Source organism: Zootoca vivipara, chromosome 6 (genome assembly GCF_963506605.1).
Source record: "Zootoca vivipara chromosome 6, rZooViv1.1, whole genome shotgun sequence".
Classification (NCBI taxonomy): Eukaryota; Metazoa; Chordata; class Lepidosauria; order Squamata; family Lacertidae; genus Zootoca; species Zootoca vivipara.
Window position 1 is genome coordinate 28,078,609 of NC_083281.1, and position 23,708 is coordinate 28,102,316.

Below are 23,708 nucleotides of genomic sequence, written 5' to 3' on the forward strand. Positions count from 1 at the left end.
CAGCACCCGCACTTTGAAACCTCCCGTCCCTTGACATCAGGTAGGTAACTTTGCTGTGTTATTTTTGGTGCTGGTTTAAAACAATTTGGCTTAGGCAAGCTTAGTAAGATGCATAGAGGCCAACTTTTTAAAACAGTGTTAATTACTTGTTTCTAACTATTCCGATATTTCATGTAAACCACCCAGAGTTTTCATTACAATCAAGTGGCGTGTAACTTCTGTTAAATAAATGAAATGTTTACAACATTGGCTGGCCCCCACTCCACCCTCGGAGCCACAGGCACCATTTAAAAGGATCCTGTAATGACCCAACACATGCATCCAACTATTGCCCATTTCAGTACCTGGATTCTTTGTGGATACTCCTGGCTCAACATGATGGTTACATTGTAGACTTTCAGAGTCACCACCTTGGTGTAGGAAACATCTGTGTTGCTGCCCCGGTGGTTGTTCTCCACACTGACAGTGAAAGCCTTGAGGGTCGGATCCTTAGAGGAGAGCCCAGCCAGCTGGTAGATGCAGGTGCCCATGAAGTCAAATTTCTTCCCATCAAAGGTGGTATAGTGAGGGTCCCCAGTTGCTATGCATGTAGCAGCAACACTGGGGTGACAGCCCCGGACCCCGTTGACCACAGTACATTGCTCACTGTCTTTGCAGCCAGCCGGTTTGCATACCACGATGCCCAGGGTGGGATCACATGTGCAGCGGGAACCACAGGTCTCATCAGCCCAGAATTCTTCTCTGGGTTTGTAGTAGAGCCCATTGTAGGTGCAGCCACAGCTCCCGACAGGCACACATTTGTCGACGCTGAGGACATATCCATCGTTGCACTGGCAGGTTTCCACGCATGGCTGTTTGCAGGCAGACGGAGCCTTGCGGTCAGCGCAGCTGGCGGGGCAGGCATTGCCACAGAACTCATAGTGGCTATTCTGAGGACACGGCAAGGCTGTAAGGAAGAGAAGAACAGCAGGAGTCTAACAACTGATAGAATGTGCTAGAGCAGGGATCGGCAAGGCTTACCGGGCATGGGCCGGATCACTCCCACGGAGATCCTCAGTGGGCTAGACTGGCGCAGCGTGATGCTGGAAATCGAGTCTGTGCATGTCCACAGCGCTGGAAATCGCACCTGCACAGAAGCGATTTCCGGAGCCATGGAAACTGGTCCCCTGCACCGGTTTAGCGCAGCGTGCAGGGACTCGCAGAACAGGTGGGTCGGTTCAGGGGGGGGACTCGTGGGCCGGTTAAATGGCCTCCATGGGCCTCTTCCAGCCCATGGGCCTTAGGTTGCCTACCCCTGTGTTAGAGCCTCAAGTTGGCAAAAGCTGATGTAATTAATGTTAGACGTCCAGGTACTTTGGAAATTTATGGATGAAACAAAGCTGCTCTTTGGTGTGGTAGAGGGTACCAGCATAAAATAAGATTCAGCTGTCAGTGTTGTCAACTTCTGTATGTATACATGTTAAATAGAATGGGGAACAAGATGGAACCCTGTGGGGCATCGCAGGCAACTCCCATGGTGCTGAACAGAAGCCTCCCATGACTACTTTCTTGAAATGGCCCCAGAGATAGGAGCAGAAACACTGAAGTACAGTGCCACTAAACCTCCACCTCCCTGAGATGCTGCAGAAGGATCCCATGGTCAACAGCATGGAAAGCCACTGAGATATCAAAATCAAGGTGAATGATCAGGATTGCACCCCCTGCATTCAGTGCCATGACCTGGCCTGAAGCCAGACCAGAATGGATCCAAGTACAGTAATCAGTTTCCTGCAAACATGCATGAAGCTAGACAGCCACCACCTTCCCAAGCACCTTGCCCAGAAAGGAGATATTTGCTAATGTTGATAGACATTTTAGAACTTCTGGTGCCTCCCCCTTCTCCAGTGTAGCATTAATCACTCCTTGGACCCACCCGGTCAATCCCTTATGGCTAGTTTGAAGAAGCCAAGATGGGCAAGAGCGAAGGAGGCAGGTGGTTGGCTGTGCTTCTTCAAGCAGCATGTCCATATCCACAGGCTGCAATAATCTATAGGTCTTATTGAGACAACTAAGCTATTGTGTTTCTGTATAGAGGAAGAGCACTCACCACAGCCAGAGGTTGTCCTCCAATTGTATATGGTGGCCCCTGCTTTCCTACAGGTTTTAGCATAGGCTTCCAAGGCCTGGCAAAGCATGTTCTTGGTCCCTCCGTTCAGACACACGTCATAAATACAGCTATCAAAGAAGTCATTTGGATTCACTTTGGCATGGCATTCTCTGAAGGGCCCGCCTGAGGTTTTGCTGATCACCCCACAATACTCTTCCTTTCCATAGAGCTCCCTCTTGCTCTCATCGCATGTTGGGCAATTTCCTTGGCAGTGATCCCTACAAAAGGGGTCCCGGTCTTTGACTTTCCAGCTGCTGGCCCAGCTTATAATGGTGGCAGCCTTGGTGCCATTGGGGTAGGCCATGTCATCTGCAGGGTTTTGATTGAAGTTTCCACACAGCCCACACATGGCCCCATAGTAGCTGCTGGGGATTGTGATCTGTAGATACCAGTTATAGTCATAGGATACTTGGAGGCCGAAATCTGTTTGCAGGACAGCATAGGGACCACTCTGGTACAGCTTGATCTTACCATCTTGAAGGGTCAGTGGCAGGCTGGTAACAATGTCATTTAACTAGAGGCAGAATGGCAAGACAGAACACACACAGGAATTATTGTAGGCTTTTTGGAAACCGTGCCATACAATTCCACAAAGCTGTAGACTGCGGTTCTAACTGCACATACCTGGGAGTAAGCCCCATTGAATTCAATACGACTCATATCTGAGTAGATATGGTTAGAATTGTGTTGTTAGATGTTAAAGTTGTCATGGGGACCAGTAGCAGTATATGCAGTAGCAGCGCTTACCTGACCTCCCATTGCCAGCATCGCTGTGGCTTATCATCAGGAGGGAGAGGGCCATGGGGTTAGTGAGGCTGGAGTAAGGCAAACACATCAATGGTGCTCCTGCTGGTGCATTTTCATTGCACTGAGCTTGCTGTGGTCTCAGCCCTCCCATGAAGCCACAGTGACACCAGTGACAGGAGGTCAGGTCAGTGATGCTGCCCCATCCCACTGATCAATACTGGATTTAGTATTGAACAGAACAGCCTATTTTCATATGAGCTTTGACAACCCCTTTGGGTTCTTCCTCCTCCTCCTCCCCCTCTTCTTCTTCTTCTTCTTCTTCCAGTTGAGTCATTAAGATGACACTCTTCTAGATTACGTCTGTAAAAGGTTGGAGTGGGATATTTAACATCAAAATTGGCTGTTTGTAGGTTGTATTCCTAAAAGAGAGACAGATAGACAGACAGAGACACACAGACAACAGATAAACAGAGAAAGAGAAAAGTTCCCTGTATGGAAGGAATTACCCCTTCATAATGTAAATCAGGGAACTCTTCCAAATCCAGCCTGGATGTTTTTCTTATTTAATTGGCTTGGCGTTGTGCCTTTGTATTGGACTACATTCGTACTTGCTGGTGGTTGACATCATCCTGATTCATGTTTGCTGAGCTGAGTCACAGCCACCTTCTCATTCACTGACGTCTCTGTTAGTGATGGCTCATTCCATCCCAAGAGACCATGACTTATTTACATGAACAGACAACATTACACATAACAAGGCCTTGTTTAAACATGGGCTGGGAAATCTGTAAGCATGAGGAACCTGTAGGCCACACAGATGTTATTGGACTACAGCTCCCATCAGCCCCAGACAGCATGGCCAATGGTCAGGGAGGATGGGAGTTGTAGTCCTCAATACTTGGAGGGACACAGGTCGCCTATCCCTCACCTAACCTATTGATTGCAGGTGACGCACAAGGAACTGGGACCTTTGCTACCTAACACTGTCCATTGTTCTGCTTCGCGTGACCAATTATCTATTTTTGGTAGCTTAAACTGTTCAATGGTCCTTGGGAACATTACTTGCCAAGCCAGACAAGTCAAGTGAACATTTCTGGTTTGGCAGTGCATTCACATAAGGGGGTCCATAACCAAGCCAACTTCAAAAGTACTAACAGCTGCTTTTAAGCCACCTTGAACCCAGGCACTTCCAGTCTACCCCCACTGCCGATCGGTGAGGGATTTTCATGCTCCGAGAATCCCTGCCACGGTGAAGGAAGGGGGAGCCACAAGAGCACTGCGGACCCCCAAAAGAGCCCCAGATTGAGCTTTCTGGGGACGAGGAGACTCTGCTGCACCCCTAAACATTTCCTCTGCTGCCCTGTAAGCTCTAATAAGAGCCCCGGGAGTGAGCAGAGTGGAGATGTGGGTGCCTTTGAGTCTATCCGCTGCCTTCACTGCGTGAAGCTCCTAGCCAGCGGACTTTTGAGCAGTCGATTCTACCCAAATTAAAAGGATTTGAATACATTTGGATACCGTGAGTAAGAGAAAAGAGACATTAAATTTATTGGATTTGAAATTTGATCATGGAAAGGACTTAAAGGAAGCTGGTCTTTTTCCGCTGCATTAAAAGTGAAAGTAAGAGACTTGACAACAGCCAAGAGTGGGACTTTGTAAGAATTAAACTTCCAAATCTTGACATGGAGTACCTCCCCCCTAAGACAGGGCAAGGGGGAGAAGAGACTTTTGTATATATAGCCCTGAAAAAAGACCTTTTAAAGAGCCGCTTTTCTCGCTGTGAACGGGGACCCAGGGGGTTCAGCTAAGCCTACAGTGAGGTCATAATGGAAGAACTGTTGAACTGTTGAACTTTCGTTTCCTGTTTTGGAGCCTTTGAAGGTTGCTGCAGCAGTCTGAGCTGCTGGAAATAAACTTCAATGTTAGTATTGGCCAGCATATGAGCATTACACTCAGTGGGGTCATCCAACCCTGACTATTTAACATACCCGGATTTTTCCAGTTTCCTGTTTGTGGATGGAGATCTTGTACCCATAGACATAGATGTTGGTCAGACGCACGTAGGACACAGCCTGGTTGCCCCTGTTGTCATTCTTCTCATCAATAGTGAAAGGCACCAGTGTAGCATCGTTCCCACAGTACTTGGCAATAGTGTAAGAACAAGTGCCCTGGAAATCAAACTTCAAGGTGTCAAAGGTATGATAGTGTGGGTCGCCCCAGCCCCAGCAGCTTCCTGAGAAGTCTGGGATACATTTGGCTTGGCCGTTCTCAATCTTGCATGTTTCCTTTTCTCGGCAGTTCAGGGATTTACATAGATCTGAAAAGGAAGGAGGAAATGTGAGAAAGTGCTAGATGCTATTTAGGGATGGCAACTATGAGTGGAGAGGTGGAGCTGAGTTTTAGGCATGGCAAAAGACAATGGGACATCTTCTTGCCAGTATATCTGTGCCATGAACAACATTCAGGACTGATGTAAACTGTAGTTCAACAACATCTGGAGGGCCACAGGTTGCCCATCACTCTCTTGAACGAATCTTTCCTTACCCTTATTTACACATCTCATGACGCCATCTCTGGTTTCACAGTTCTCGTTTGCTGCACAGCTATGAGCTTCACAGGTAACCCCCTGGCCTGGGATGCAACGGCAGCTCTCCTGGCATACATTTTGCAGAACCTTTTCGTTGGGCTGATGGGAAATTCGGGAAACAATGAAATGTAGTAGTGATAGAATATGAGCAGAATCAGATCTACAATAGAGATGTAGGTGAGTGTTGCTAATAGTATCCACTAGGGCTGTGCAAAGACCACCCCCTGAATGGGAGGGTGCATCCCCAGGGGCTAACCAGGTGTCCTCTGGTGTCAGGGACTGGAATGAAGAGGCAGAGGAGTGGTGGAGATCACCTCCCCCTTCTCCTGTAGCTGACGGGGAGAGAGAGACAGCATTAAATTACTGTATTAAATAGCCAAGCTATGAGGGGGATATTGAAGCAGAGACTGGCAAGCAGCCAAGCTATAAGGAGTAAGGAGAAGTAAGGGGGGAGATAGAGCAGCCAGCAAACACTTCAATAGACAGCATAGAGGATCCGCCATCCCCTAAAATGCGACGGTCGTTAAGGGTACAAGACCAAAAAACTTAAACCTATTTGAAGATAATTATCGGAAAACTTGGGGGGAAATAAAAAAGGATTTAGAACTGTGGAATAGACTTCACCTCTCCTTTCTGGGGCGCATATCCGCAATTAAATTAAATGTGTTACCAAAATTACTCTTCTTATTTCAAACAACTCCAATCATACGAAAATTAGAATTTTTAGATAATTGGCAAAAAGAATTATCAAGATTTATATGGTCCGGGAAAAGACCCAGACGAAAGCATAAAGTATTAATCGATACTAAGGAAAGAGGGGGGTTCGGGCTCCCGGACCTAAAAATTTATTTTGAGGCGGTGTGCTTCGTATGGTTAAAGGAATGGTTCATTCTGAAAAACACAGAACTTTTAGATTTGGAGGGGCATGACACCCGATTCGGGTGGCATGCCTACCTAAATTATGAGAAATGCAAGTCCCACACAGGATTTAATAATCATATAATAAGATATCCTTTACTAAAAACATGGGGGAAATATAAAAAATACTTAGAACCAAAAACCCCAAAATGGATATCCCCAACGGAAGCAACAGCGGTCAAGAAAAGAAACATGAACGGATGCTGGACAACATATAACAACATATTGATAGAAAAGGATGAGCAAATAACAATTAAAAAATATGAAGAAGTTAAAAAATATTTCACAACATGGTTGGAGTACCATCAAATTTATAATTTATTCATAAAGGATAAGAAATTAGGATTCGAGAAAAAACCATCAAAATTAGAAGTCAACTTAATAAATAATAATAACAAAATTATATCAAAAATGTACAAATTATTACTGGATTACCACGTAATGGAGGAGGCTGTAAAAAGCAATATGATAAAGTGGGCGCAAGATATTGGGCGACCCATTATGTTGGCAGACTGGGAACAACTATGGAGGGTTAACATGAATTTTACAGCGAGTTATACCATTAAAGAAAACATGCTCAAAGTCCAGCATCGGTGGTACTTGACCCCTTATAGACTATCAAAAATATATAAAAATGCATCAAGCACCTGTTGGAGGTGTGGGGCAAACAAGGGTGACCTTTTTCACATGTGGTGGGCCTGCCAAAAGATCAAAACATTTTGGAACCAAATCTATGAGGAAATTAAGAAAATGCTAGGAACAACCTTTGTTAAGAAGCCGGAAGCGTTTATTTTAAGTATAATTGGAAACGAAATTCCAACGGCAATGAAAGAACTATTTTTATATGCAACCGCAGCCGCTAGGTTATTGATAGCAAAAAGCTGGAAGGAGACTGAAGCCCCCACTTTGACGGATTGGCAGAGTAAATTACAAGAATTGGCAGAAATGGCCCTATTAACAAACAACCTGAAAGGCAAATCGCAAAAAAACTTCTCAGAAAATTGGATAAAATATAAATTATACGTTCAAAACTATACTAAAGGTGCACTGAATTTGGTAATAATTGATTAAACAGAAAGAAGGGGGAAAGAAAAATTGAATTTATATATATGGTTTTTGATGCATGAAGAAAAATGAACGTATTAGACATGTATAATAGAGAAATATACTGGGTGTAGTACGTTCGCATAAGTTTAAGAATACATTAGAAAATGGCAGGAAGGAGTTAACATTTATAGTTTCGATGATTCTTATTGATTTTTCTCTCTCTCTTCTTGTTCTGAAATTGTTGTATATATATAACATACATATTGTACGATATGGAGAGAGGGTAACAGAGGGGAGGGAGGGATGATGGTAAGGGAAGGTTTAGAAAGAAAGAGGGGAGGGGGGTGGGGGGAAGGGGTATTTTTTATTCGCATAGATATGCATAGATATAGGCAATGGTCATGATTTATAAGATTGGATGTTTTTGTCTTACACTGTTGCTGTCTATGCCTCTGTTCTATGTTATGTTTTAAATCGATTAATAAACTTGCTTTTTTAAAAAAAAATTTTTAAAAAAGGGTACAAGAGCAACGTACGCAGAGACCTTTGGCAACAGGAGGCTTCCGTAGGGACCGATGCTGTTGGGGAAGGGGGAAAGACTGGAATGCTATGTCTGTTACCGCAGTTACTGAATAAATCATAAGTAAAAGCTTTCTTGTTTCCTCCCGGTGCCTTGAAACCATCAGAATTAGAGGGAGAGAATTCCTCAGCCCTGACATCTGGCTGGTTTCTTCCTAAGCCCTCCTGGCCATTCATCTCTTTGGAGCTATGTATACTACATGACATGTCCTGGCTCTCCTAAACTATCCTGCTGGAGAATTTGATTTGAAAAGGAAGGGAGGTGGATAAGGTTCAGAAAGTCACCTACCTTGTAGTAGCGTCCATTCTTTAAGCACCCACAGTCTTTTGCAGAGACACAGCCAACGCCGTTAAAGAAAAAGCCATCATTACACTGGCAGCCCTCAGCACAGGTCTCCGGACATTTCGTAGAGTCTGTGATCTTGGCACAGGAGGTGGAGCAGAGCTGGGCGCAAATCTCATAGTGACTGTTGGCAGGGCAGGGCAGAGCTAAATTGGAATAGAAGGGGGGGAAACTCATCTTAGGCAAAAAGATACCGAGCGATACTTAAGATGACTGGGAAGCTAGAGAATGAAATCAGAGAGTGCAACTAGTAAACTGCAGAAAACACAGCTCTGCTGTGCACCCTGCTTGAGTGTTTATGCCTGGTAAGAATTATTATTATTAATGATTAAAAATGCTTATATTAATTAATAAATTAATTTTGTACACTGCCCTATACCTGCAGGGTGAGCAACAAGATAAAATCACAATATAAAACACAAAATGCATGATACAAACAAAAACAAAAACAAGCTAATAATCCCCCCTTCTGATGTCAATCAGCCAAAGGCCTGGTTAAAAAGTAACATTTTTGCCTGATGCCTAAAGGTGTATAATTAAGGCAAAAGGCAAACCTCCCTCGGGAGACCATTCGATAAATGGGGAGCCACTGCAGAAAAGGCCCGTTCTCGTGTTGCCACCCTCCGGACCTCTCGTGGAGAATTTATCCTTGAACTCAAATAATGTCTCTTGCTTGCCTGGATGGAGGGGTGTGTTTGATTGTGTATGTGTGTATATTAGCCTACTGTGCAAGGGTACAAATTACATTAGCTGTTCCACCCCTGGGAGGTTTCCTACAAGAGAATGGCACTTGAACTCATCCCTAGCCATTAGCACACTTAGCAAAGTATGGTTGCCAGGGTTTCTAGGGGGAGGCCATGAATGTCTGAAATGTAGCATATGAGTGTCTGAAATGTATTAGGTGCATTTGACCACACACACCTTGGACTGTGTCCCAAAGCCATTGGGAGTCAGATCAGAGTCTGCTCTCCTTTCACCTCTCCAGCAGTGTTCAGTCCCCAGTACTTACGGCAGAAGGAAGGGCTCCTCCAGGGTTTGACAGAGACCTTGGCCACTTGGCAGGCAGACACATAGCTCTGGATGCTGTCGCACAACACCTTGCTGTCCCCGCCACCCAGGCACAGATCATAGATGCAGTTGCTGAAGTATAGCCTGGGATCAACCTTTCCGTAGCAAGCACTGAAGGGGCCATCAGACGCAGTGAGGATCCCACAGTAGTGGCGCTGTTTGAAAACCTCCCTTTTCTTTTCGTCGCAGACTGGGCAGTTGCTCCCAGAGCATCCATCTGAGCAAGACTCAACTGCCCCACGGACTGGAACTTTCCAGGCAGCGCCAAACACAACTACGTCAGAGGCTGTCTTGCCATTGGGGAGCAGGAAGTCGTCGTCCTTCTTCCCGTTGTAGTTCCCACACAGGCCTTCCACTTGGTTCTGGTAAGTGCTTGGGACTGTGACTTTTATGTCGTAAACCAGGTCGTAGTTCACTATGAGACCAAAGTCAGTTTCTATCAGGACTTCGGTGCCATGCTGATAGACTCTGATCCGGTCAGCAGAAAAGGTTATGGGGAGATTGTAGAACAGGCCATTCACCTGGGAGAAAGAAACAGAACATCTCCTGGTTGAGTAGGGCTGGCTGCTTGCAGAAATGTTGGAAGAATGTTCATGAAGCACATGCAGGGACCATATTTTATCCCACTACTTATACATACTAGGCCAGACATAGGCAAACTCAGCCCTCCAGATGTTTTGGGACTACAACTCCCATCATCCCTAGCTAACAGGAGCAGTGGTCAGGGATGATGGGCGTTGTAGTGCCAAAACATCTGGAGGGCCGAGTTTGCCTATGCCTGTAATAGCCCCTTTCTGGGTGTTATAGACATGAGAGGAAGATAGTTTGTGTGTATGAGCATACTGACAAAGTGGGGCAATAAAGATCTACATCAGAAACAAGGAGGGATTGAAGATTGAGAACTGGGGCGGGAGAGAATCAAAGGAACCTTAGCTGATGGTTGAAGTGGATATCAAAGGACACAATGGAGGTGGGAGGATTCTGCTCTGAATCATGCCAGTCAGGTGCAAAGCCCAGGAGACTCCAGAGGGCAGCTCCGCCATTTCCTTCTTAGAAGACCAGCAGTGCCTCCTACTCACCAAGAGGCCACTATAGAGGAGCATGGGGTGGGGGCTTCTGAGGATGCATAAGATCTGGCCTTCAAGGAGTGTGCAGCAGCTGTTGTTGCCCCTGTGACAGCAGCAGCAAGCAATGCATTTTTGAAGGCCAGATGTGCTACCCCTATGGATCCTGCCACCTGAGGCCTTCCCTCATGGGTGAGCTTGCCCTGGTTATGGGACTCCAACTCCTCTCAGCCTTAGCCTGCAGAATCAATCGTCAGGGATAACAGGAGTTGGTCCCATCTGGAGGGACACGGGTTCCCCACCTCTGCTTTAAGTGCTCTGCCCATTCATAAATTTACCAGAGACAGAATCGCAAGACTTTCCCCTCTCATACATGGATAGCTCCCAGTGCCAATCTGATCTTCTGCATAAGCGTACAATCACACAAAAGCCCTGATTTCTTTATTCATTCCTCTTCAAGAAAGGAGGGTAAAAATCATGCAAACAGAATGCTATTCGCATGGTGGAAGGGAGGGGCTCACGCTGCTTTTTCCTATGATGCTGAATTGGGGATACTGGGGCAGGAGATAAATTGGGTTTGGTTTTCATTTTAATGGAACTCTACGTAATTTGTGCTTCCAGAAACCAGAAACATAACACCTTTCTGAATTTTGCAATGCAGTTTTCAAACCAAATATGTACAAAAATATGTACAAGTGTCCTTTAATGCATACTTTTAAAGCTTCTTATTAGTGAAAACAACATACGAAATGCATCCTGGTAGGGAAATATGATCGCAACAAAATGTATATTAAACAAATCTGCACACAAAACTTTGCATATTAAGAGAACTTCACAATAATGTGGACAGCTGAACTTAGGACTGGAAAAATTAGAAACAGAGAGAAACAGAAATTGGCAGATGTTTTCATGACTAATTGAATGAATGAACGAACAAAGACAATGTCTTAATGGAAAAGGGGGGTGGGAATAAGTAAAGATTTAAAGATTGGCCTCCTCTTTTAGCATGGACTCACCTTCACTTGACCGTCCTTGTTCTGTAGTAATGTGAGTGTCATGCCGTAGACATTGACCGAGACCATCTTGGTGACAGACACCTTCCCATCCCCCCAGGCCTCATTTTCCACATTGACAAGAAAGGGCTTCAAACCTCGGCCTTTTCCGCTGGCTCTAGCCAAGGTATAAGTGCAGGTGCCTTGGAAGTCAAAGGCCAGTCCATCGAATGAGAGATAGTGAGGATCACCTGAAGCAGAACAGGTGGCGCTGCCAACAGGGTGGCATTTCCGAATGCCATCCGACAACCGACATTCCTGATTGGGGCCACAGGAGAATACAGCACAGCTCACACTCCCCCCAGTTTGGCACGTGCAACGCTCCTGACATGAGGGGTAAAATGTATCTCCTGCCTGGTAGTATTGGCCTTGGTGGAGACAACCGCACTGGAACTCTGGGATGCATCGATCACCACTCAGCACGAAGCCCTTGTTGCACACGCAGTCTTCCTGGCACTTAGTGAGACATGGGGCTGCAACACAGGTCTTGGCGCAGCCTCTAGCGCAGAGTTCGTAGTGGCTATTTGGAGCACAAGAAAGACCTACCAAATTGAAGCAAGATGGTAAAAAAAACTGGCAGGAAGAACATGGCTGAAAAATCAAAGTTCTAGGTTGACCTGCTAAAAGTGGTTATAGGCCGAGGGATATAAGGAGAGCCCTGCTGTATCTCACAAAGGCTTCCAGCATTCTCAAAGTGGCCAATCAGATGACAATAGGAAGTCCACAAGTAGGACAGAAGCACAATAGCAGTTTCCTACTTGTAATTCCCTTGCAGGGACGCCAACTTCAATAAAATATCAAGGGAGGGCAGGTAAGCCCAACCCATGCATCCCCAAACTTTGGCCCTCCAGATGTTTTGGACTACAATTCCCATCATCCCTGACCACTGGTCCTGTTAGCTAGGGATCATGGGAGTTGTAGGCCAAAACATCTGGAGGGCCGCAGTTTGGGGGTGCCTGGCCCAACCCCACATAATTGATCACAGGTTGTGGTGCATGCACACCATTTGAAGGGCAATTACTTTGGGGGGGGGGGTGTTCCTCTTCCAATATCTTATTGGGGGCCCGGGGGGGGGGGCTTGGACCTAGAAGAGGTGCCGTGTTCCACCCAACATGGGGAGGGGGTCATCATGTGCTCATGACGTCAAAAGTGTGACACACACGTGTGATGTCACAGGCATTGGGAGGAGGCTATGAGGCCTGATTAGGCCTGCCACCACCATGCAGAGGCCCAGGAAGGCCTGACCCCTCAAGATGGGGGGGGTGGCTAAGCCCTGTCCCCACATATTTTGTGCGGGGAGGAGATGTCCTCAACCCCACAGAGTTGGAGCCTCTGGCCCCTAGGAGTTGGCTCCTATGTTCCCCAGCATTGTATGGACAGTTTGAAGGCAGATTCCAGGCTATGAACTGGTCTTTGTCATATTACTCCCATCTGGGTCCATGCCCCACAAAACACATTTACATTTCCCCCCCTTCAATGGTGGTATGTGCAATTCTTCATAGTGAGTGCCTCTACTGATTTACAAAAGTCCCCTACTCCTTTGCAACTGATCACTGAAGAAGTCAATGCTTGGCCAGGGGATTGAGTTGGGGCAATCAGGAGCCTCTGGGAGCACAGGCAAGGCAGCATTGCTTGCTTGGCTTGCCAACGTTGCATAAGCAAGGTTGTCATGTCCAGGCCATGCCACTGGCCACTACTGGAGTCATTGCTACACCCCACCCATCTACTTAAAGGCAGATTATCAGCTGGGAAATTTTTGGACCTAAGGTTTTACCTGAAATGGCACAGAAACAAAGTTAGTACATATATATTTCAGAAGCAAAAGCAGTGTTGGTAACTTTGTGTACCATTTCAGATAAATTACCATGTTCTCTGAAGATCTGAGGAATTTCAGAAAACAGCTCAGGGCATTAGCACTTACTGCAGAAGGTGTCCGATCTCCAAGGATTGAGAGTCACCCCAGCTTCCTGGCACGCTGCAGCATAGCTGGCAATGACCTGGCAGATCACAGCTTGTTGGCCAACAAAGAAGCAATAATTGTATACACAATCTTGGAAGTATCCTTCTGGATCCACTTTGCTGTGACATTCTTTGAAGGGGCCGCTCTTGGCTAGGATGAGCCCACACTCTTTGTTGAGGCTCCGTTGATGCTTCTCAATGGTCAGCCGTCCAGGGCACTCTGCCTTGCCCCCCTCACTGCAGCCTGGCATTTCCCGCACTTTCCAGCTCTGACCAAAGGCCGACGGGTGTGGAGCCACTGTGCCATCTTTCATGGTCAGATCATCCTGCTTGTTGCCATTGAAGTTTCCACAGAGACCACACAGGGCGCCATTGTAGCTGCTGGGCACAGTCACAGTGGCGCGGCTTTGCCAGTCAAAGGTGACGGTCAGCTTGAATTCTGTCTGGACCACTGCCTCTTGCCCTTTCTTGTATATGGAGATTCTGCCGTTGCCGATGCTGAAGGGTAGGTTGGTCAGCAAGCCGTTCACCTAGAGCCCATTTAAAAAGGGGAACATTTCAGATGTGCCTTCGTAATAGCTCAGTTGGTCAGAGTGTGGTACTGATAACGCCAAGGTCACAGGTTTGATCCCCATATGGGTGCATATTCCTGCATTGCAGGGAGTTGGGCTAGATGATTCATGGAGATCCTTCCAACTCTATGATTCTGTGATACATGATGTATCTGTGGCAGCTTTACTTAGCCTTATGCACAAGGCCGTCTTAAGCATGCCCGGCGCCCTGGTGCCGTGGTGCAACGGATCCCTCCGGCGCCCCGGCGCCCACCCCGTTTACCAGCGCGGCGGGCAGGCGAGCGCAGGTGCACTGCACCAACCAGCCTGTTGTAGGGCCGGCCCTGGGCCAGGGGGCACTGCCCGCCCCCTGTTGCGATGCCCCTGCGTGCGGCGGAGGCGGCCCCAGGCTCGCGCGCCTCTGGAGAGCGGCCTGAAGCCGCTGAACAGCGGAGGTGCGCCTCTCAGCGGGTGCAGTGGCACCCCTGGTGGCCTGGCGCCCCGCGCCACCGGGGGCGGGCCTAGAGCCTGCCCTGCTTATGCATTCCTAACTCCCTTCACCTCTGATCCTTGGGAGACCAATACCATCTGGAAGGCATAAGGCTAAGCAAGGCTTCTCCAGAGCACAGAGGTCAACAGCAAAACTTATCATTTGGGATAGGAAAAATTCAACTCTTATAGTCCACCCCCCTGCAATGCAGGATTTTTTTGTCCAACATAATACTTCATTAAAAAGAAAATACTACTGCAAAATAGATTTCATATAATCACAGAATGGTCTCTTTGCAAAAGCAATGAAAAATGGACACAAGACAGCCCACTTCATAGCCATGGAGAGGAAAGGTATCATGCCAAGTACAGTCGTACCTTGGAAGTCAAACAGAATCTGTTCCGGAAGTCCATTCAACTTTCAAAACCAAATCGTTTGAAAACCAAATCATGGCTTCTGATTGGCTGCAGGAAGCTCCATTGGACGTTCAGCTTCCATAAGAACATTTGCAAACCGGGTTTGTGGCATTTGGAAACCAAAATGTCCGAGCTCCAAGGCATTCGGCATCCAAGGTACGACTTTACCTTAATTATCAGAATCATAGCTGCCAAGTTATCCCTTTTTTAAAGGGATTTTCCCTTATGCTGAATAGGCTTCCTCGCGAGAAAAGGGAAAACTTGGCAGCTATTATCAGAATAATCCCCTCCCCTGTTCTCAGTAGTTTCCAACTGTGATGTTCCAGATGAGGAGTATGGCAGGGCAGGGGGTGCAATGTTGGGAGAGTCCTGAGGGCCAGGAAGACTTGGAGGGCTGCATTTGGTTCCCCACCTCAATGACTGGGCATTTGAAACATGCCACAGAGTGCATGCAGAGTAGACCACACAGATGGAAACACTGAAGAGACGCAAAAATATCTTTGCATGGTTTAATAACAAAACTCCTCTAACATACATCTTACATTGTGTCTATAATCATCACCCATCCATAGACCAGGGCAGAGTAAGGTACATACTGCACATTATACAGTAGTGCCTCTGGTTAAGAACTTAATTCGTTCTGGAGTTCCGTTCTTAACCTGAAACTGTTCTTAACCTGATATACCACTTTAGCTAATGGGGCCTCCTGCTGCCACCACGCCACCGCTGCGCAATTACTGTTCTCATCCTGAAGCAAAGTTCTTAACCCGAGGTACTATTTCTGGGTTGGTGGAGTCTGTAACCTGAAGTGTCTGTAACCCGAGGTACCACTGTATATCATTCACAATTGCTGACACAGCTAATTATGTGACTTATCAGCACCTGCTACACAGCTGTAAAAACTAGGTCAGGGTATGTACCCTGACTTTTAAAGTGGTACACATCCTGCGAAACAATAATGAACCCTAACATTTAAACAAACTCTTCAACAAAACTCACCATGACTTTTGCAGGGTTGTCTCTGCTGATCACAATAGATGCCCCATCAACCTTCACCTCTACAAGCCGGGTAAAGGACAAAGACTGGCTGCCTCGATGGTCGTTTTGGACAAGCACCTGGAAGTCAACCAGGCCCCTCCGCTTCTCACACAGTGCAGCAAACTGATACACGCAGGTGCCTATGAAGTCAAACTTCTGGCCATCAAAGCTAATGTAGTGGGGGCCACCGAAAGCAGAGCAGGTGGCATTCCTGGTAGGGGAACTGGTGGTGGTAGGGGAACTGGGGATTGTGGGGGCGGCAGTGCTGGGGGGAGGCTGCATGAAAGGGTAACAGTTCTGGACTCCATTCTGCACCTCACACCGCTCCCAGCTTCTGCAGCTTGTTGCCCAACACCTCACATCTCTGGTTTTTGCATCACAGATGCAGCGCTTTGTGCATGTCTCGTCTGCCCAGAACTGCTCACCGGGGGAGAAGGCGTCCCCCTCGAACACACACCCGCAGACCGTATTGGGAATGCATTCCCCTTCATCCAGCACAAAGCCCTTATTGCATTGGCAGCCCCCTACACAAGGCAACGAGGAACAGTCTTTGGGCCCAACTGGGTCGCTGCAGGTGGCCGGGCATGGAGAGCCACAGGCTTCATAATGGCTGTTCTCAGGACAGGATTTAGCTGTCAAAAGAGAGAAGATCCCAGTTAACGGTGCAAGATTAAACTATTAAAAGATAGTCCTTGACAGTGCTCTGAATTCTTTTAGCCTAACCTACCTCCCAGACATAGGGACGCGGGTGGCGCTGTGGACTAAACCACTGAGCCTAGGGCTTGCCGATCAGAAGGTTGGCGGTTCGAATCCCCATGACGGGGTGAGCTCCCATTGTTCAGTCCCAGCTCCTGCCAATCCAGCAGTTCGAAAGCACATCAAAGTGCGAGTAGATAAATAGGTACCGCTCCGGCGGGAAGGTAAACGCCGTGCGCTGCTCTGGTTCACCAGAAGCGGCTTAGTCATGCTGGCCACATGACCTGGAAGCTGTATGCCGGTTCCCTTGGCCAGTAAAGCGTGATGAGCACTGCAACCCCAGAGTTGTCCACGACTGGACCTAATGATCAGGGGTACCTTTACCTTTACCTTTACCTCCCAGACATAGCCTCATATGCATCTTCCTGAGCTGCTTGGAGGAAGTCTTCTATGCAGATGTGCTAATATACTTTCCCTTTGCCTTCCTTGCCCATATAACTCATTTCTTCTTCTTCTGCAACATGGAAATGGCCATAAAGATCAACAAGAACAACTTTTCCTGCTGCTACTACTACTACAACCATCTATATCAGGAATGAGGAACCTGTGGCTCGCCAGATGTTGCTGGACTACAACTCCCATCATCCCTCACTATGGGTCATGTTGACTGGGGATCATGGGAGTTGAACAGCATCCAGAGAGCCACCGGTTCTCCATTCCTGATTTATATAGTAGTTTTTGCCTATAGTCATATTCCTTTCTCTGTGGGGGGGGGGGGAAACAAGCACATTCTGTTCTCAAGTTCTGAGAAGATAAATCAAAATACTCATTCATAGCACAAATGCACAAATTATATGTGCAACTTAGGGTACTTACCACAAGAGCAAAGGGCCACAGAGCCATAGCCATCAGCAGATGCACCTCCAAGGACGAAGAGCCCAAAAGGAGCGCTGGGATGCTCTACAGAGAGGGCACTGGCTTCTTTGCCCAAGCTAAGTTGACTGAAAGAATACTCTGTTCCAGGGATGCGTGTCCACTTGGCATTTGTAATGGCTCTCTTCTCTAATGTGATCCCATTTAAATCTAAGGTTTTTGCTATGATGACAGCAAAATTATCAAACTCCTTAATCCCATCAATGTGATATGATGTGCAATAGCTTTTTAAAGCAGGAACATTGATGAGGAAAGGGTCGTATTGCTTGCTGTTACCAGCAAAAAAGAAAAGGACCTGGATTCCTGCATTGGCAGAGAAGAAATAGGACTGAGATGGCTGCATTAGGAACTGGATGACTTCCCCAGCCACCGCACGGCGGGAGCTTGAAGTGGCCCCAGACTGGTATTGGATCAAAGTGTTATCTTGGGAAGCAACAACATACACAATGTCAGTCTGAGTTTGGAAGGGCACTGGGGGAACTATGAAGGTGGTGCCCCAGCTGGAAACAGGCAAGAGCTGCTCAGCAACATGGTCGCAAGATGAGAACTGCTTGACACAGCTGTGCCCACTCAAAACAGCGATGGGCGCAACTGATTCAACCTTGGTGCCAGACAAATCAGCTGAGCTTTGCAGCTGGATGGCTTGGAAGGGTTTGAGGTCAGCAACAAGCCTGCTCCCTGCACCATAAACCTTCCCTTGGAATCTCACAGCCCCTTTCAGGTGAATAGTGACTTGAGTGGGGAATTCATAGGTGACAACTGCAAATTCCTTGGAAAAGTCTGAGGAACCCCCCACTGGTGTTACCACATAATATGATGTGCCCAACAGATGAGTTGGGTACACAATTGTGGTAGCACTTGTACTGCCCCTGTAATTGTGGGAAACAACTGAGATTTCTTTGTCAGCTTGGATCCACACAGCTCCATCAAAGATGCCAGTCCCCTTCATCTCCAAAGAGGTTGGGACCTCAACTGACACTGTCTGCTTATTGACAGAAACCTCTTTATTGAATGTAGACTTGTTCGCTGTGACCGTGACGGTTGTTGCAGGATGATATCCAGTGATAAGCAACTCAAACTTAGGATTGGGTTGACTTTCCAAGAGGTTCTGCATGAAAGCTGTAACAAATTCCTTCCCACAGGAACTTGCTCCACAATACCCTGAAAGGCATAATTAACAAAGTGCAATTAACTTGTAGCTTGCGCAGGGATTACATTCTGGAGCTGAAATTCTGTATAGTCAAAACAATCCTCAGAACCAACTTTTCATGAGAAATCTTACCTTTCCAGAACAGTGCACCGACTGAGCCTTGCCCCCCATGTAAAGCAGATAGCTTCTGAGCTCTCAAAGTTGTTTATCGGGCTCTCAGAGGTTCTTGCAAGATCTTGGATAGCTCCACAAGATCTTCCAGGAGCTTCCCGGAGCCCAGTAAACAATGTGGAAAACTTAAAAGCTCTTTCCGCACTGGGAAAACCCAACACAGAAAGATTTTTTAAGCTCTCCACCTTGTGTTCATTTAATTTGTGAGGTTTCAGATGGTTGCCAAACGTGTAAAGCTGAGATTGTGCAAGTTCAATACAGCTCAATTCGGTGCTATAATCACATGGTGTTGTAGCATTTGAAATATTGTGTACTCCTCTGACTATATTCTTGTAGGACAGCCCAATTGTGATAATGGAAACAAAATTATTAATTAAAGGAATCCTTTAATAATGCTACTTGGTTATATCAAGAATGTGCATTTCAGGAAGGTAAACAAAATGGGTATTAATCTTTTAATAGCAGCTCAAATGCATGACCTAAACATGGGAAAAATGATGATGATGATGATGATGATGATGATGATTTATACCCCGCCCATCTGGCTGGGTTTCCCCAGCCACTCTGGGTGGCTCCCAACAGAGCATTTTATGCAGCTCTCTACACAAACTATTCCAAGCAAAGTGACTTCTAAGCATCTGAATTAGAAACCTGGATGATTAAATTTTGGGATTTAATAGAGATGGCAAATTTTAAAGATATAATTAGGGCCAGGAAGATATAATTAGGAGGCAAAGAGATGATTGCTTTATTGGAAAACAGAGGGTTTAAAAACATGTCATATGGGAATGAAAGTATAATAATAATAATTATTATTATTATTATTATTATTATTATTATTATTATTATTATTTATTCATTCATTTATTTATACATACACCACCCATCTGGCTGTGTTTCCCCAGCCACTCTGGGTGCATTCCAACAAAAGATTAAAAATACATTAAAACATCAGTCTGGAAGATGATGGAAGTATGGAAGATGACTTGAACCCTAAATTGTTCAACACTCTGCTACAAACACCAAGCCTTAACAGATGAATAATTGCTGTCTCTTTTATCTGTTAAAGCTTGGTGTTCATAGCAGAGTGTTAACTGACCTGAGAAAAGGCACACTGCAGAGTTACACTTTGTAAATACTTGGCTGCGAGGATGAAGAACTGGTGAACTCCAGATTCTAATGGACTACCACTATCATCCCTGAATATTGGCTGTGCTGCCTGGGGCTGATCATTATTACTGTTCCCACCCTCTGGACCTCTCATGGAGGAGGTGGCCCATGAAGAAGGGCCTCAGATGGTGATCACAGGGTCTGGGAGCTGAGCGTCATCGGCCATAGGCTCCCCACCACTGCAGGGGAAGGGCATGTTTCCCCCCCCCCAACAAACAGGATATTGGGTTCTGTGCCAGATATCCATCGCTGTGCACTGTATGCTTTTGTCAAGGAGAATTTGCCAGGCTCCGAGCGAGTTACTGTTCTGTCAACATCTCTAATTGCTCCACAGACGTCACACCCACACCATGCATCTGTAGTACCCTTATACTACTGTTAGTTATGGTTTCCCCCAAAGAATCCTGGGAACTGTCATTTATATATTATAAGAGTGTTCTTTGGGGGAGGGTTGTGACCAGGTACAAAACTGGAAGGAGTGTCTGCCTAGATGGGCCAACCTGCAAGTTCATGGTTAATTCCAAACTCACCACATAGAAGTGCCAACCAGGTCCAAAGCAGTAGCTGTTTCCTTGCCATGGCTACAAGACAGCAAAATAAAGTGGTTCAGATATTATGATTCAGGGTATAATTCAATCCCCACCAACCCACCCTGGCTCTGACCATCTGGTTCAAACATGTCCTTTTACCTAACACTCCACTCCCCAAAGCTCTTGGCAGTAAAGAAATATGTATTTGTTTATGTCAGTTTGCATTTCTTGGTACAGAAAGTATTGGTCGGAAGTGTAGAGATCTTTCCTATTCTAATTAATTCAAAAGGGTTCTGGGAGCTTCTATGTGTGAAAGAAACTGGTGCTGGCCAGTTCTGCCTAGAAACAAGCAGAAGGTTCATGATGTTTGGGTTATTCCTTGAGAAAAGCTGAGTACAGCTGGCTTAAACTGGTTCTGGTTCTGTTATCTCTTTCTGTCAAGGTCATGCTGGCTATAATTATAAGGCCAGAAGGAGCCTGGGTTTCACTTTCTATCTCTCTTTCCTTCTGGTGAGGTGTTCTGTACAAAGTATGCTTCATGTTATGGTTTTAGTCTTACTATAAGTTATTGTAGATTTAAGTTAAGTCTGTTGCAACTGGATTTCTTATGGACGGTGCCAATCCTGAATGTATTGGATATGTGACCGTTATGCTCATTCGCCTTCAACAGCAGTAAAGCTCTGCTGGATGAAATATTAATCACCTCTGGTCTATTTTGGGGGGAATCCTGCAACGTGTTTTAAGTTTTTACCCTGCTAGCTATACGTTCTAATCTGCCCTACTCAATATGAGTAGAATTTCATGACAGTTTATTGTAATAATCAGCAGTTTCCTGTCAGGGACTGGCAGGATGCTGACAAGTGCATCAAGGTAAATGGGACTGGAGTCTGACTTGGGGGGGGGGATGTCAGTGATTTGTAGGGAACTGTACCAATCAGGAGGCAAAGGAAGCTTCAGAGCTGGAGGGTGGAGCACCGTATTGGTCAGAGGAAGAGGAAGAAGCAGGGCAGGCAAGTGAAGGGCCAGATACTTCCCCACCCTCTCCTGCACCACTTGAACCAGAACCAGGAGGCTTGTCTACTGCTCCAAGAAGTCTCTCTATCAAATACTTATGTATGTGGGTCTACCTTTGAAGGTGACCCAGAAACTGCAACTAATCCAGAATGTGGCAGCTAGACTGGTGACTGGGAGTGGCCGCCAAGACCAAATTGACCTCAAATATTTCTCTGCAAGGAGAAAGGAAATGGGAAAAGCTTTCCAATTGTCTTTGGACTGTAGGGGCTTACACCTCCCTGTAAATACAGTCTGGCAAGTATCTGTTAAGCTGAGCAACACTATCAATATGCGAAACAAAATAAAAAAAAGTTCCTTCCAGTAGCACCTTAGAGACCAACTAAGTTTGTCATTGGTGGCGCACGTTCTGGGGGCGGGGACAGCCGCGATGGCACCCTACTGGGATCGCACTGCCGGGGGCGCCGCGCTCCCATCGCCCCCCTCTTCCTACGCCCCTGATCAGAAGTCAAGATGGCTTCTGTAATTCTGGGATGTCCCAGTCAAACCGTGGTAGGGAGAGCCCTAATGTGAATCGCTGCAAAGTTGCTCAGTATTCCCTAGCTCAGTTCTTCTTCCTGTCTCTAGTTTCTGTGGCTCTCTGGTCCTGGCCACCCTCCAGAATGCATAGGTTTACATGATGTGGCACACTGCCAAAGACACAACTGGAGATGGAAATCTGTGCTTGTGGTGGTAGTGGAGGAAAGGAAGAGTGAGTTTTATTGGGCTAGTGAAATGTAGTAATGTTTTCCCAGGACTGAGTAATTAACCAGTTTGCATGCTTCGTTAGCTCTGAAATAAATGGCCCTGCAACAACTGCCTGATAACAAGGAAACTGTTGGACTTCAGTGGAGTAGCATACAGGCAGAGAATGCTTTTTCTGCAGTGTGGGCTGGCACCAAAGAGGGTTGCAGGGTGCCATGTGCAGTGGTACAAAAGGGAGATGTAGTCCATAACATTATTGGTTGGCATGGGGCTAGGATTGGTGATGAGAGAGCCTGACTGATATCCGATGCTGTGCCCACAGCCCATTTGCTAGGGCCCCACCAGGGAGCTGCATATTATCTTCCTATATACATGAAAATGTAAGGTGTCGTCATGCGGCACAGTTTGTGCGGCTGCCAGTAGGTGGCCACACCCATTGCAACATGAGGAGAGGCAGGCCGGCCCAGGAAAGCTGTTTAATGGCAGAGGAGAGGCTCTTCATGCAGCAATTATTATTATTATTATTATTATTATTAATCCATTTTATATACAGTACTTATATCCCACCTTTCTCCCAAGTTAGGATTCAAAGCAACGTACAACATTTAAAGAAACACCCCATATAAAGTATACAGAATAATAAGCCCTGGGTATGAGCCCCATCCACCACTGATATGCGGCTCCTGGAAAGTTGCCTGTGAGCGAATATGACACTCATGCTGGAAAAGGTTCCGCATTTCTGAACTTTGGGATTGTGTTTTGAAATATTGTTTTGGTATGTTGAATTAGTATCCTCGTTGAATTGTTCAAACCGTAGTGTGGCAGAAGTCTTTAAAAGTAATGAAGCAAAGAAGCAAGCACTATATTGTGGCAGTGAAAGAACTCTACAATTTTGCTGTTGTTGTTATTTTAAAAATGAATTTAAAATTACCTTCTGGTCACCATCATTAATGGTTAATGGTGGCGACCAGAAAAGGTCCCTTAGCTCAGGTACAGCCTTGGTTGGCTTCATTCAGCAGAGGTGGCTGACGAAAAGAACCCAAAGCAGTATCTTACCTTCAGCCCTTCAGTAGACCTGTTGCAGCACGGCAAAGGAGAGAAAAGGAGGGTTCTGCCCACCCACCCCTCTTTCTCTTCACCGTTCATTCCCTTTTTATAGGGACAAAGTGTCTTAAGTAAGCCCAGTTCCACCAAACTGTAGAGGAAGTTCTTCACTAATTTAGAAGCAGCCGTAGGGACACTACAAAGGTCAAATAATGGTAGGATAGAGAATATGAAACCATTGTTGCACATATAATTAA

General features: G+C 46.3%; 1 protein-coding gene across 1 annotated transcript in view; it reads right to left on the reverse strand.

Moving 5' to 3' along the window:
* LOC132592361 (IgGFc-binding protein-like) overlaps positions 1 to 20,701 on the reverse strand; it is a 33,176-nt gene extending 12,475 nt beyond the window's left edge. Inside the window, exons 1-12 of the mRNA XM_060276447.1 lie at positions 20,653 to 20,701; positions 17,575 to 18,792; positions 16,283 to 16,634; positions 15,964 to 16,213; positions 13,470 to 14,037; positions 11,513 to 12,090; positions 9,374 to 9,953; positions 8,311 to 8,510; positions 5,435 to 5,576; positions 4,879 to 5,207; positions 2,087 to 2,660; positions 345 to 946 (exon numbers count right to left, since the gene is read on the reverse strand). Coding sequence (XP_060132430.1) covers positions 345 to 946; positions 2,087 to 2,660; positions 4,879 to 5,207; positions 5,435 to 5,576; positions 8,311 to 8,510; positions 9,374 to 9,953; positions 11,513 to 12,090; positions 13,470 to 14,037; positions 15,964 to 16,213; positions 16,283 to 16,634; positions 17,575 to 18,792; positions 20,653 to 20,701 — 5,442 coding nt within the window. The remainder of the gene's footprint in view (positions 1 to 344; positions 947 to 2,086; positions 2,661 to 4,878; positions 5,208 to 5,434; positions 5,577 to 8,310; positions 8,511 to 9,373; positions 9,954 to 11,512; positions 12,091 to 13,469; positions 14,038 to 15,963; positions 16,214 to 16,282; positions 16,635 to 17,574; positions 18,793 to 20,652) is intronic.
* Positions 20,702 to 23,708: the final 3,007 nt, after the last annotated feature.